The following is a 14,393-nucleotide window of genomic DNA, read 5'->3' as shown; positions in this document are numbered from 1 at the left end:
TCCAGGTCCTTGGACTCCGCAGGGAGATTGCTGATGAACCTGGGAAGCTGAGTAGCAGATACCACCTCCTGCGCCACCCAGGAACCTGCATGGTGCATAATAAATAAGCTCAGCTCAGGGGAGGGGCAGAGAGTGTGAGCTGCAGGATCCTTGGAGGAAGGCGGGGTGTGCGGGGGGGGGGGGGGGGAGGAGGATGGAGGGTGGCAGCAGGAAGGATGCACCCTGTGAGCAGGGAGAGGGCCAAAATGGGGAGGGGGCAGGGCCTGGGGCAGAGTGTGGGCGGGCCTGCAGGCAGAAGAGGCGGGATGGGGATCTAGCCTTCCCAAGGGGAAGCTTCACCTGCTGGCCATAGCCTGGGCCCTTTTAAATCACTGTGCCTCTGGGCAATTGCCCCCTTTGCTGCCCCCCCCCCCAATCGGCAGGCCTGAGGGAACCCAGCCTACAGAGGAGAACGGGGGCATGAGAAATTTGAGCTACAAATCCCATGAGGTGCTGTGGTGACATTTTGAAATCAATTTTTTTTTCCCCAATGAAAAGTCAAAATTTTCCACACAATTAAAAAAGCCATTGTAATAAGATCGAGTCATAAATCATAGTTATAAGTGACGTATTGAGCTGTTGGAATCTATAATAATTAAAATATCTAGCGATCATTTATTAAACTTTCATGAATGCAACATTAATATAAAAGTGACCCTAAAAGATGTTATTTGAATCATGGATAAAGATTCCCCCCCCAAGTTTTATATTCATAGTGTCCCTTTAAGTGCTCTGATCCAACTTTGAGTTAAACGGAGTTGAATTTTGTTGTATTATAAGTAAATATACACCAGGGAAAAAAACTCTGGCTTGGCAAGTGGATGGAGTAGATGTCACCTAATAGATATTTTTCTGTCTCTGTCATCTAAGATTTTATAAATCCCTAAACAAACAAGAATGGAAATCTTTCCCAAGCTCACATTTTGTCCTCAAACAGATCAGCTATTCACCTCTGTCTGTGGATGGAGCTCAGAGCAGTTATGAGTGAATTGTCCATGTCAAAGCTTTCCAAGTTACTTTGCCAGCAAGACAGTACAGTGCTGGGACCTTGCATCAGTGGGAAATGATGGGCCCTTACTGATCTCAACCCAGTGGGGTTTCTAAAGAATACTAACAGAGAACCTGAAAACCAAAGAGACGGCTCTTCATACTGATTGTGAGTGAGTGCTCATTCCACTGCAACATTAACAAGTCTCTCATTAATTATTCCCGTTGTGGCAGTGTGGCCCCAAATTGAGATCAGGGACTCATTTTGCTGGGCTCTGCACAGACATATAGTATAAGACAGTTCCTGCCCCGGACAGCTCCCAGTCAAAGACGACAAGGCAGATAAAGAATGGGTTATTAAACCAGTTTTACAGATGTGGGAACTGGGGCCCAAAGCGATTACCTGTGCCCCAGGGCACACAGGGAGCCTGTGTCAGAGCAGGGAACTGAGTCCCACTTCAATGCTTTAACCATTGGAACATCTGTTCTCCTTTTATATCCATGCATGGCTTCATATACAAACCACAGCTAGCTAGCGGTACAACCTGCAGCAAACTGTTCACTGCAAAAGGCACGTGCCAACTGAGAAGGAGTGAACTGGACTGGCTCGAATAAGAAGCTCTCATCCCCTGCCAATCAACCCTCTTTTGAACTTTAACATGGCAAAATTTGCAGCTGATACAAAGCTACTCAAGATAGTTAAGTCCAAAGCAGACTGTGAAGAATTACAAAGGGACCTCACGAAACTGGGCAACAAAATGGCAGATGAAATTCAATGTTGATAAATGCAAAGTAATGCACATTGAAATACACAATCCCAACTATACATATAAAATGATGGGGTCTAAATTAGCTGTTACCACTCAAGAAGGAAATTTTGGAGTTATTGTGGGTAGTTCTCTGAAAATATCCACTCAATGTGCAGCGGCAGCCAAAAAAAACCAAACAAACTAATGATGTTGGGAATCATTAGGAAAGGGATAGATAATAAAACAGGAAATATCATATTGCCTCTTTATAAATCCATGGTACGCCCACATCTTGAATAGTGTGTGCAGATCTGGTCACCGCATCTCAAAGATGATATGTTGGAATTGGAAAAGGTACAGAAAAAGGCAAATAAAATGATCAGGGGTATGGAACAACTTCCATATGAGGAGAGATTAATAAAACAGAGACTTAACTTGGAAAAGAGATGACTAAGGGGGATATGACAGAGGTCTAATAAAATCATGACTGGTGTAGAGAAAGTAAATAAAGTGTAATTTACTTCTCATAAACACAAGAACTGGGGGGGGGGGGGGTGTCACCAAATGAAATTAATATGCAACAGGTTTAAAAACAAACAAAAGGCAGTATTTCTTCACACAACACATAGTTAACCTGTGGAACTCTTTGCCTGAGGATGTTGTGAAGGCCAAGACTATAACAGGGTCCAAAAAAAGAACTAGATAAGTTCATGGAGGATATGTCCATCAATGACTAGTAGCCAGGATGGGCAGGGGTCACTGTTTGCCAAAGGCTGGGAATGGCTGATGGGATGGATCACTTGATGATCACCTGTTCTGTTCATTCCCTCTGAAGCACCTGGCACTGGCCCCTGTCAGAAGGCAGGATACTGGGGTAGATGGGCCACTGGTCTGACCCAGTCTGGCTGTTCTTATGTAGCATTCCCCCACTGTACCTCCCACACCCACTCTCTCAGCAGCCTCTGAACTTCTCAGTTCCAGAGCGGGACGCAATCAAAGCTGCGAGAGACAGCTCTGAGGGGACTTCCAATCCAACGGGAAGAACCAACCCCACTACCCCAACACCTACTTGAGAATTCCTGCCTGGCACCCTTCAAGGCTGGGTATGTCAGACAGGCTTCTAGACTTCCGGACACTGACCCGAAATGAACCTTCTAAACTTTGACTGCCCCTGCCGCACAAGTGCTAAACCGGGGCCCACTTACTGCCCTGCTGTCTGGGCCATGGAGGTGCCAGCTTGGTGAACTGCTCAAGCCCACTGGCATTAGTGTGTGACGACGTCATGGGCACTTTACTCGGGCTGTAAATTCATTAGGGGCAGGGACTGTCCTTGTTATGCAGCACCTAGCCCAAGGAAGTCCTGGTACAAGTCAAACAAGAGATCAATAATAATAATAACACAAGCAAGCCAGAGAGGATGAGGACCATCAGTGGGCGAAGGGGCAAAGAAGGATCAACCTATAAAGGGCGAAAGGGGAAAGGTGAAAACCAAAGAGCCACAATCCTGAACACGGAGGTTCACTAGGCTTGCGAGGCTTGTGCAGTGAGGTCCTCCAACACCCTATGCTATGGGTGGGAAGAGTCAGCAATGGGACCCTTCCCGCCAGACCGGGCTCAGGTCCCCGAGAGGTATGCTGCTCTAGAGGACATGACGATGGCCTGGGAGTCAGGAGACCGGGCTCTGCTGCTGACCTGGGCCAAGACACTTCCCCGCTCGCTGCCTCTGTCTCCCCTTGTTGTATTTGGGTTGTACACTCTTTGGGGTAGGGGCTGCTTCATACTACGGTTATGCACAACAGCAAGCACAAGGAGGACCCCGATTTGAGCTGGGGGTGTCTCGCAGCACTACTATAATTCACATAATAAATACAAATACGGTGCTTGCAGGTGAGTCTGGGATTCCAGTTTCCACTGGAGAGGATGATTCCCTTCAATTCATCCACCTACCCCGTCGTCCTCTCAGTTCAGTTAACAGGCAGCTGGCTCGGCCGAGCTCTTATCAGGGTTTGACGGGCTACACAATGACTCTGGCTTCCTGTCTGAGGGAGTGATTGTATCAAGATCTGCCTGTGACGCTGGCAGAATTATGTCACGTCTGGAGGGTGGGATCTTATCGGGAGGCTGACTGGAAGGCAGCAATGCCTAGAAGCAAGAACACGACCCTTGCCTTCCCCACTGGAGATAGTGGTCCCCAGCCCCTTCCTTGAAGCCGCCCTGCCAGGGTCTCTCCAGATCTAGATTAGAACCGTTGAATGGAAAAGGCACCAAGAATAAGCGGAGTCTGTTCTACAGAGGGGACATGCACGGTGAACCAGAGACACAAGAGGCCAACTTCAGGCCTGAGGTAAGTGGGTGCACATCTACTGACGTCACAGGGGTTGGTCCTGCTTGCACCCAGCTCAGGTTTTGGGGGACTCAGCTCCTATGCAGACTCGACTTACGCTGCACCCAGAGATCACAGCCCCATGGCCCTGCCTGGGGAACCCCGTCTTGCCCTGGTGCCATGAACCCCAGCAAATGGGGAGGGGAAATTTATTACTATAGGCAGTTTGACAGCACCTAGAGGCCCAAATTGACATCAGGAATCTATTGTGCAAGGTGCTGTACATACAAAGTAAAACAGTCCCTCTACCCCCAAGAGCTTACAGTCTCAACAGACAAGACAAAAGCAGGGAGAGGGGAAGCTGAGGCAAAGCAAAATGAAGAGACTTGCTCAAGGTCACAGAGCCAGTCTGCGGCCGAGTGCTGAAGCCAGGCCTCCTGAGCCACATGCCAGTGACTCTCACCATCCTCTCTTGCTCTCTCTACACAAGCCTGACTTTCACCCGCTTTTTCGCCAAGGTGAACGACGGGCTGCAGCCAGCTCTCACAGCATCTCCTCCTCCCCTTAGATGAGCATCTGCATCCCAGCAAGAGCCACGGCTGCTCTGGAGACCCAGTTGGAGCCTTTCACAGCTCGGCTGAGGCGTCTCTTTTTGCCGCACGCAGTGAGACACCAGCCCCCGGGTTATCATTAACCTTATTTTCTATTTCTAGTGCCTCTCTCTCTTTTTTTTTTTTTTTTTTTTTTTTTTTTTAAATACCCTTCTCCTGTAGGCGAGATGTACAGGTTTAGCTCCAGCCCTAGTTCCTGAGCCTTTCCGAGGGAGCTGTTCACTCGTGCACCCATGCCTTGGGGGCTACACTGGACAGCCCCTACCTTAGAGCGTAAACCCTAGTGAGCGGCAGAATGTAGGTTTCATTCACATCTGACCTTCCCTGGAGTTGGATGACACATTTGGAGGTTGGTGGGGGAGGGGGAAGAGGGGAGATAAATAAATGCTTAGATAAAAGAGCCTGATTTTGCAGCAGAACCGAGCATTCGTCTTAACCACTGACTTCATTATGACCTATGGGTGCCCAGTCAGCCTGGGGATCAGTCAGTCGGTCGGTGCTCAAGATGCTATAGCTACGGGCATTACAGAAAGCCCTAAGGCAGATAGGGAGGGGTCAGCTGGGTGCTCACACGCTAGCTGGTCCATAACCCCCTTTCAGAAACCCCACAATTCACCACTGTTATCCCATCATCCTCCCCCCAGCTGGCACCGTGTCACACAATCCAGCGGCTCGCAAAAAAGGTGTAGCTCGGTTGAGTTCTGCCTTTATACAAGGCCAGACAATGAAAAGCCAACTCTGCCAGCTGCTGAGTCGAGCCCATCTCTCTGGCACGTCGGGCGTTCGCCTGCCTGGGGGCAAAGCACAGCTGGGAAGTCCTGCGAGGTTGCTTTGCCCTGTAACGCTGGGGAATGGTGACATCCCAGCACACTTGGAAATGCGAGTTTCTCTGTTAACCAAGGGACACAAGGTGACATTTGCTCCTTTGCACGGGAGTGCACCATTTACACCTTAGGGCTTCAGAGGGACCCCTGGGGCTCACTGGCCTTGTGCTGGGAGGGGAACTGCGCCCATCTCAGGTCATGCTCCAACTGCTCAGAGAAACACAACAGCCTTCCACTCACTCCTGCCACCCCGAGACGCTCGGCTCAGACAGACGGACCGGTCTGTGTCACGGCTTTGCCCGGCGCTGCCGGGCGATGCAATGAGGTGGTGAGAAATGTCACTGACTGAAGGTGCCGTGAAGAAGGACTCACGAGGCAATGGGAGAACATTACCAGACAGTGATTCGCTGGAGACTGTGGAACTGGGGGACAGGTTAAGGCCATTCTCGCATGTACGGCCTAGCTAAAATCTATGGCAAACACCCCCCCAGTCCTCCAACGACCCCATATTCCAGTGCTGACAAGCCCCCAAAGTACCACTTCAATAGGCAGGAGTCAAAGGAAAAAGTACTTCTCCAACATCCCTAGCTGTGAGCTGGAGCCCACCGCTAACGAAAGCCGCCCCTGCAGCAAATCCTGCCATGTACCGCCAGCACTCCGAGCAGAGCTCTGCAGCTTAAGGAGAGGAGGTGAAGAATTAAATCCCAGGCTGGGCTTTACCTTCCAGGTGGCAGTGTTCCTCCTGAAGTAGGCAAACATCCGTGTGAACCAGTTGTAGATTTCATTCAGTGTTAGCTGCCTGTCTGGAGTCTCCAGGATGGCCTGGAATTCAGAGTGGGGTGGGGGCAAAAAGAAAGAAGTACTCATAAAACATCAATCCCAAGAGTCTGTATCACCAATCATGCCTGTCACCAATGATGGGGCTGCAGGAGATCCAGGGGTTCCGGTTGGATCACGATGGGGCCTCATCCATAGATCTCAAAGCACACGAGCACTGCAAACCCTGCTATACAGATGCAGGGCGAGTGTCTTGCACCGGAATCATTCAGCAGTTCAGGGTGGACTGCCGACTCCCACTCCAGTGCACTACCCACTGGGCCGTGCTGCCAAAAAGTTGTGTGTGCTAGTCAAATTAACCCCAAAGAAAGTACAGCTAGTCTTACTGTCCAAAGAGGAGTTAAATGGAGTGACAGTGGCAGAGATCACCCTTCTAAACTAACCTAGTTTGCGTCAGGCATGGGCTTTTGAAGACCTCCCTAGAGCCAAAGACCGAACAATAGGAGTGCTCCAATTTGCATTTTTTTCATAAGCATATTTGCATATGCAAATCAAAGGCTCACACATTTGGTCCATCCAGGAAAAAGGGGCTGGAAGGGTTGAGAGATACTGATGGAGTGGAACTGTCTATACCCAAAGCCCCAGCGCCTGCCCTTGGATTTGCTCCATGGGACATGGTGCCTGCGCTCTGAACATCACACAAATGGCCATCCCTGGCCAGTCCCACTACGCCCTGCCTCTCCCGAGTTTTAAGATGTGGATTCCATGGTGCTGGTTGATGACTCTGGAGACGGGGTTTTTCCAATTATCCATCGAGTCGGTAGAGCACACGCAAGGCCAGCTTCCCTCCCAGCGCCGGTTCAGGATCCTGAGCTGGAGGGATCACCGCTAGGGATCGCCACTTTCACGGACCAGTTCTTCTGCCTCTCTGATGCGACTCCCACCAGCAGAGGCAATCAGTGCCCACCCACTGGGAGCCCACCCCCAGGGGCAGATCTTTAAATGCACAGTCAATATTTCACGAAAATGGTAACAACAATAATTCACTTGACTGAAGTGCCTTTTACCTGAGGATCTCCACGTCATCTGCACACAACCAGAGCAATGGAACTACACCTGTTTACACCAGCTGAGGATCTGGCCCCTAAGGCATTAACCCTTTCCATGCCTCCCCCCTGGAGTTGTTATCCTGATTTGATAACGAGGGACACCGAGATCGCAAAGCAGAGCTGGGGATGGAGTCCGGCCTCCCAGTTCTCAGCCCTGATCGTGACCCGACTGCCACATGGGGGGACGGACAACTGCTTTCCAGCCCCCTGGAGCTGAAAGGGGTTCCTCACCTGCCGGATGAGTGACGCATACGTGAAGGGCGGCCGGACATCTGTGTTTTTATAAAACTCGTGATTCTGTGCAAGCTCTGGAGAGAGAGAGAGAGAGAGAGAGAGAGAGAGAGAGAGAGAGAGAGAGAACATGAAGGAATCGAATCCACATGACCATCAATGACACAGGATGCCCTGAGGACTTGCCCCCACCCACCAGCACTCTTACCTGAAGATATTGGGGGACAGAATTTTTCAGGGTTTCTCCTGCGAATGGCGCCCATGGTCTGTAAGGTGGAGGAGCTGATGACGGACGGGCCCTGCCGCAAGGGGGTGATGGGGGCAGTGGCAGAGGTGGGGGGATGAGGTAAGCCGTCTGGGAAGGTATCTGAAGTGCTCTTGGAGAGGGTGGCGCTCGAGACCAGGTTCAGCTGCACAGACAGGGCGGAAGAAATTGAGAGCAGTTGGGAACGTGCATGGAGATGGTCTCAGGAGAGTGTTTAGGTTCCCCCCGTGAGACACAGGAGAGCACACAGGGCCCTCTTAACCAGGGGATGGACATGACAGTGGAGCTTTCATGGATCAAACCAGCTGCAGGAAAACTCTGTTACCAACACATCACAGCCTCACGTGGGCCTGATCCTTGTGGAGTCACTAGAAAGTCTAGTCACTGGAGTCATTAGAAAGGCTCCCGCTGGCTTCAGTGCAACTTAGGTCCAGCCCCAAGTGCCTTAATCCTGAAGCACTTTGCAAGCTGACATACCAGCTGGACACAGGCATCACTTCCCGCCCTGCTGAAATGCAGCCAGCTCTGGGATGGAACTCGGGACAGCTGCTGAACAGGACGGGAAGTGAAGCTTTATGAGCAGGAAGCGGAGAATCCTGCATCCCACCGAAACAGCAGGTGGAATTCAGGAGTCATCACCCAGACAGACATCGGACAGGACAATTGCCATTTCAAACCGTGCACGAGGTCGGGGGTCAGGGCCTTGGAGCTACAGCTCATCTTAGAGAGGGCACGACTAGAACATCACGCAGGGGCACCGGCTCAGCGCCGACTCGGGAGGAAATGCAACGCCATCGGCACTACCCCTCTGCAGCGCACAGATGGTCCTTGGAAGTGTCTGACCCTGGCCCTGCCCTGCCCCTCGCGAGAGCGGAGAGAGGAGGTTGGGCGGGATCAGGTACTGAGATATTAAGGGCGCTGCATCCGGTTTGTGGGGGATAGGCACAACCATCCCATTGGTGAGTTTTTCAGGGGGACAGGGGAGGGAAGCAGAGCAGTTCGGGGGGCACGGATGGGGTTACACTGGCTCATGCCCCTAGCCAGGCTCACTAGTCAACAGGGACAGAAGAGCCATGGAGACAGGGTGGGAGCAGGCGTCCGAGCTGGAAAGAAAGGCCGACCTTCTAATGAACGAACTCCTGCAGGAGGATGGGGTCCTGGCACCATGCGGGGGAGGGGGGACCCAGCATTCCCAGGGGCCTCTAACACAGAGCAAGTCAGCACCTGAGCGGTACGGGAGGTGCGTTCTGCTAAAGCACTAGATGGCTAGTAAGGGGAGTGGCATGGACTGGAGCCAAGCACAGACCCTCTAGGGCGGAGACAACCAGCAGCACATCACTCAGGGATCACTGCTACAAAGACATCATAACGGGGCTTGAGGCAGGGAGCACATCAGAGACCCTGCCTGGCTTGGATTGCCGCTGCGTCACTAACAGGGACCCGCCGGTCTGCACGTGCTGGGCCCAAACCACCGGGTGAGACCAGAGAGCAGGAGGGCGGTAAGGCACTGGGAACGGGCTTCGGGGGAGCTGGGCAGACAGATGGGACGGGGATGAAGAGACAGAGAAAGAGGAGACGCGAGGGGATGAGCGGCAGATGGGGAAGGCGGGCTGGTGCTTACAGGTTGACTGAAGGGCTTAGGCTCCGAAGGTCTCATGTGGAGGTGGGCCATCATTGCTTGGAGACGCTCGCTTTCTTTCGCCAGCTGTGAGGCGAAGCAGAAGGGAAGAGGTCACTTGTTGCCGCACGAGAACGGCTAGGGCTCCCTGGCATCCAGCCCCCCAGGCAGCGCTCGCTGCCACGTGCTTCTGCTGCAAGGTGATTTGAGCTCCCTTCCCACCCCTCGCCTGGCACCCATAGGCCTGGCACGGTCTGGCCAACGTTCCCTGCGTGCGGCATGTGACAGAGCGGGGCTGTTCTCTTCAGTCCTGGGGCGTTCGTTCCCCCTGGTGCTCAGAGTGGTGAGAGGCTGCTGGTGTTGTGGTCTACAACCTTCCCCCCCGCACCAGCATCTCTCTGGTAATACAGAATGTTCCTGAGAGCCATGAAGTTGGCTACGGTACCACTTTTCTGGCCCTCTACAGAACTGCCGTGTCCTGTTGGGGGAGCAAGAGCTGGACGTGTGCTGATGGCTCCCGGGATGTCTGCCTGCCATCCCCATGCCTCCGACGGCACAGGAATGCAGCGGCTCCGGCCCGCTCGCTGTAAAGGCGCCGCTCTGTGTGCCGGGATGAAAAATCTATTGTGAAATGGAGGAATTCCATGCATCTTTACCTCTAGGTCAGGGGTTCTCAAACCGGGGGTTGTGACCCCTTGGGGGGGGGGGTTGCAAGGTTATTATGAGGGGGAGGGTTGCAAGCTGTCAGCCCCCGTGCATGCCGGTAAAGATGGCATGGCATGGCGGGGGGTCATCAATTTTGTGTGGGGAGGGGGACGGGGCCATCACAGCCTGAAATATTTTCAAAGGGGGTCACAGGAAAAAAAGTTAGAGAACCCCTGTTCTAGATCCACCAAGACCTCCCCTCTCCTATCCATCCATCCATCATCCCCTTCCGCTCCCCACTCTTCTGTTCTCTGGGTTTGTCACTCTCCGCTTCCCACGTGCCTGTCGCTCTGCTCTGTATTCATGCCTCCCTCTTCCATCTGAGGAGTCTGTCCACTTCTCCCCATCCATCCCTCTTGCTCTCGCCTTCCCATCAGTCTCTTCTGCCAATCCTCTGTGTTCTCTACCCGTGTGCCTGTATTTCCCCTGCCCACCCGTCAATGCATCAGATCCTACTTCTTTATCCTCCCCACCACCATCACCCTCCTTCTGTTCTCCCCTCCCGACCTACCCCTCACACACCCAGCCATCCACCCAGATGTGCAACATTGCTTTAATTGTGTACTCCTGCGTGAGTGTTTGTTTCTCAGAGTGCGGAGAAGGGTGAAATATTCACTGTGGCACAAGAAGAGATTCTGAACTCTGGAGAGGCAATGGGATCTGACACCGTATCCCTTCGTGTCACCTTCCCTTTCTGCCTCATCCCCTCATGCTCTGGGTTGGTTGAAGGGCCCCGCGCACAATCCCGGAGACACCCAAAGAAGCTACCTCCCCCTCCCCCTGGCCTCCACCCATGCCGATAAGATCAGAGGCCTTAGCAGGGAGTGGAGGAGGTGAGCCAGGCGAGGAAAGAGTTAAAAGCTGTAGCCGAAGCCGAGTTGGCTGGAAGTTTGAGCGGCTGTGACGCTCTTGCGCTGTCGTGGCTCTCATTAGAGCTGACAGATCTACCCTCGTGATGCAGACACTCTCCACCGACACAGCGGGAGCTCCGCGCTGAAAACTTTATAATTGGTAGCTCTGGTGGCAGCTTCTCCTCTGCGCGCACGGAGCTTTATGCTATCCCTTCAGGTTTTTTTTTTTTTTCCTCCCCCTCCCTCGCTTCCCTCTCTCTTTAAGTTCCAGTAATTGCTTTCAACCTCTTGCTTTAGTGAGTGTTTGGGAACAGGATGGAGTCACACGGTTTGACTCAGGCTGCTTTAGAATCTCAACTTCACTTTCCAACCAGCGCTCTCGGGAATTTTTTTCTCTAATTTTCTTTTGCTTGTGTCCACCTCCTTTCCATCCCTCGCCCCCTCCCCGCCATCAGCTTCATCCTCTGTTGCTTTAACTCTTGCCAGAAGCTGCCAGCGTCCAAAATTATACCAGCTGGCTCCCCTGGAGCACAGCCTCCTCTGCCATTGATACCTCTGTTACAGTGTAAGGCTACTCCTTTTACCCTCCCAACCTCAGCGCACGTATGATGTAGCAGCCAAAGTAATCTGGGTAATAAGAGCCCGCCCCAGAGTCAGTCACACAAGATGGCACATTGTTGCAGCTAAGGACCAGGGGAGCAGACCTAGGAGGTCTGAGAATACTTTGTCAAACATCACATTTCCTGGTTCCTGGTAAGTCTACATCTCTGCTAAGATGACGACTATCCAAATGCAATGAGCGCTGAGGCAAGCTCAAGTGTCCCTCTGCAGACGTGGCACTTGCCCAGCCATGTCACCCTGATTTGTGGATTGGCTCCTTTTCTTTCTCAGATTAATTTAGCACCCATAAAAGGTGCTGCGCTGACAGGCCCGGAGGCGGTTTTCGTTTGTGCCACGCCAGACACCGTGTGAGCGGAGGCAGGGTGGCCTTCCCTGACACCACCTCTACTGCAAACATACCTCGTCTTTAATGAGCTAAGCACCCAAACTGAGATGCACCCATCACATCAGTGACTTACGGCCAACAGTGACCTGAATACACCACAAGCCGGTTATCTTGTTACCGACCCTTTGACCCAACTAGTGCCTCCCTATGGAGGGCAGCTTAGTTCTGCCATTGACATCCAGGGCAGGTCAAGAGCATCACTCACCACCACCCTTCAAGTCTCTTTGCTTTGCACCTACCTGTATTTCCAGCTGCTGCACCACTTGCATTTGAACTCGACACTGGGCCGTGCTCCGGTCGTCAAGCGCGTGTTCCATATTGAGGTGTCTAGACAGAGAACGACGCATTTTATAGTGACAGTTCCAGAGCCTGCCATGAAACACAGCATTTCCTATCGACCCATGTCCGCACCTACCTATGGCCTGCGAGCGCTGTTGGGGGCACCTCTTATTTGCATTACAGTAGCACTGGAGGCCCTAATCTGCTAGTTATATTACACGGCAGTCCCTGCCCTGGTGAGTTTGCAATGTAAACAGAGGAGACAAAGTGTGAGAGGGGATAGTGAAGTACAGAGCAGAGATGTGACCTGACCAAGGTCACTGGCAGAGCTAGGAACAGAACAGCTGGTCTTTCACCTCCCAGGTCAATGCCCTACCCACTGGACCACACCGTCTCTCAAGCCCTTCCTCAACAGCACTTGGATCTTTTCAGTGGTAGTTTGCAACAGAGTCCATTGAAATACAAGACAAACATCTGGGAGCGGCAGAGGACATGCCTGACAAGGTGCGAGTACGGTTCAACAGATGGCACCTTAAGCTCAACTGGAGAATCCCATTTCCAGGATGAACCTGGTACGACTGACACTACCAGAGGAGCACGATTCCAGGTAGACAGAGGGAGCATTATGGGAAGTCATTTGCATTCCATAAGGAACTCCCCCCAGGCAGGAGGTAGAATTTCTAAGGTGCTCGGCATCCTAGTCTCTTAGTGCCTTGCGAACATTAATGCATGAAGCCTTGCAAACACCCTCGCCCAGATAGGTAAATATTGGCACCTCCATTTTACAGATGGGGCAACAGAGGCCAAGTAGGGGATGTGACTTGCCCCAGGGTGGTGGCAGAGCTGGGAATAGAACCCAAGTCTCCCGACTCAAGGTTCTGTGCCTTAACCACAAGGCTCTCTTTCCTCTCTTTGCAACCAAAACAATAACCTCCTGGCCCCTTCAACGGCAGAGCCTTCTCCTTACAAAGTTAGGGCTCTTGTTGGGACGTGTGTACGGCCTCCAAACGGTTCGTGCTCGCTTTCACAGAAGAACATACAGGACACGTCAGTCATGAACATGCCACCTGTGAAAAGCCAAAGCGTTCCAGATTCGATGCTCCCAGGCAGCTCACTCAACCAACCAGAGGTCCCAGCCATGAGCGTGGACTCGCACATCAGGACAGGAGGAGTTATCCCCTAGTCTGGAATCCAGGGAAAGTGGAGATATCTCAGCGAGAGGTGCCAGGCTCTGGACTCTCTCTGGAATAGGGGGATGCCTTGCTCTTCTCTGCAGTGCAGATTAGGATCATCCGCCAGCCAGGAATCAATCCTGACCCACACAGCTCTGTGAACATCCCTCCTCCACACCCCATCTCACTAAAGCATGGACGCTCAAAGCTAAGGTGAACGTGGCCTTCTGAGCCTGACAACACAGCCTAAGTCCTGCCTCTCCCTGAAACCACGGCACAGGACGAAAGCTCACACAAGACACTGGTGAGCTCAGAACGAGCAGCAGTAATTCTCCACCTGGGTGAATTCAAGGCACAAGAAAAAAAAAAGACAGCTGCATTAAGTTTTGATGTTTAAATACATGTGCCAGGACGGTGCTTTATAAAGCAGTTCTTGGTCTGGCAACTGTGGGCACCCCTTGGTTCAGACTCATCCACAGGCGTTGCCACAGGTGAGGGGATTTGATAAAGACACACCAGGAGGATCCCCTTCAGCGCCTGTCAGCCGCGCTGACTAAACGTGCACAGCCAACGCTCTGTCTCCCTAGCCCCGTGCGACAAGCGCTCTGCTCTGTCAGCAGTCTGCCATCGGCCTCTCCTCTCCCCGCTCACCCCTTTTTCCTGAGCTCTGCGTCCCCCTTCTTCCCCTTCATCTCAAGCCGTGCCGCTCCTCCGCTTCTCTGTTCCCCCTCCCCGACTCCACCGCTCGACAGATCCCTGCTATCAAACCTCTCCTTCTAACAGCAACCAACGCCACACAACAGAACAGCAGAGAGCCCGCCTCCCTGGGTGCTGTGGAAACCGAGCC

General features: G+C 52.5%; 1 protein-coding gene across 7 annotated transcripts in view; it reads right to left on the bottom strand.

The window, feature by feature from the left end:
* Positions 1-14,393, bottom strand: part of FOXP4 (forkhead box P4) — a 136,087-nt gene that overhangs the window by 20,790 nt on the left and 100,904 nt on the right. For all 7 annotated transcript variants that reach the window (XM_067531804.1, XM_067531807.1, XM_067531808.1 and 4 more), the window contains exons 9-13: positions 12,335-12,422; positions 9,537-9,620; positions 7,859-8,060; positions 7,651-7,727; positions 6,254-6,355 (exon numbers count right to left, since the gene is read on the bottom strand). In XM_067531804.1, coding sequence (XP_067387905.1) covers positions 6,254-6,355; positions 7,651-7,727; positions 7,859-8,060; positions 9,537-9,620; positions 12,335-12,422 — 553 coding nt within the window. The remainder of the gene's footprint in view (positions 1-6,253; positions 6,356-7,650; positions 7,728-7,858; positions 8,061-9,536; positions 9,621-12,334; positions 12,423-14,393) is intronic.

This window comes from Emydura macquarii, unplaced genomic scaffold (assembly GCF_026122565.2).
Source record: "Emydura macquarii macquarii isolate MOO-44397 ecotype Brisbane River unplaced genomic scaffold, CSIRO-AGI_Emac_v2 contig_3220, whole genome shotgun sequence".
Lineage (NCBI taxonomy): Eukaryota > Metazoa > Chordata > Testudines > Chelidae > Emydura > Emydura macquarii.
The sequence above is the reverse complement of the archived record's forward strand: the minus strand, read 5'-3'. Positions and strand labels throughout refer to the sequence as shown.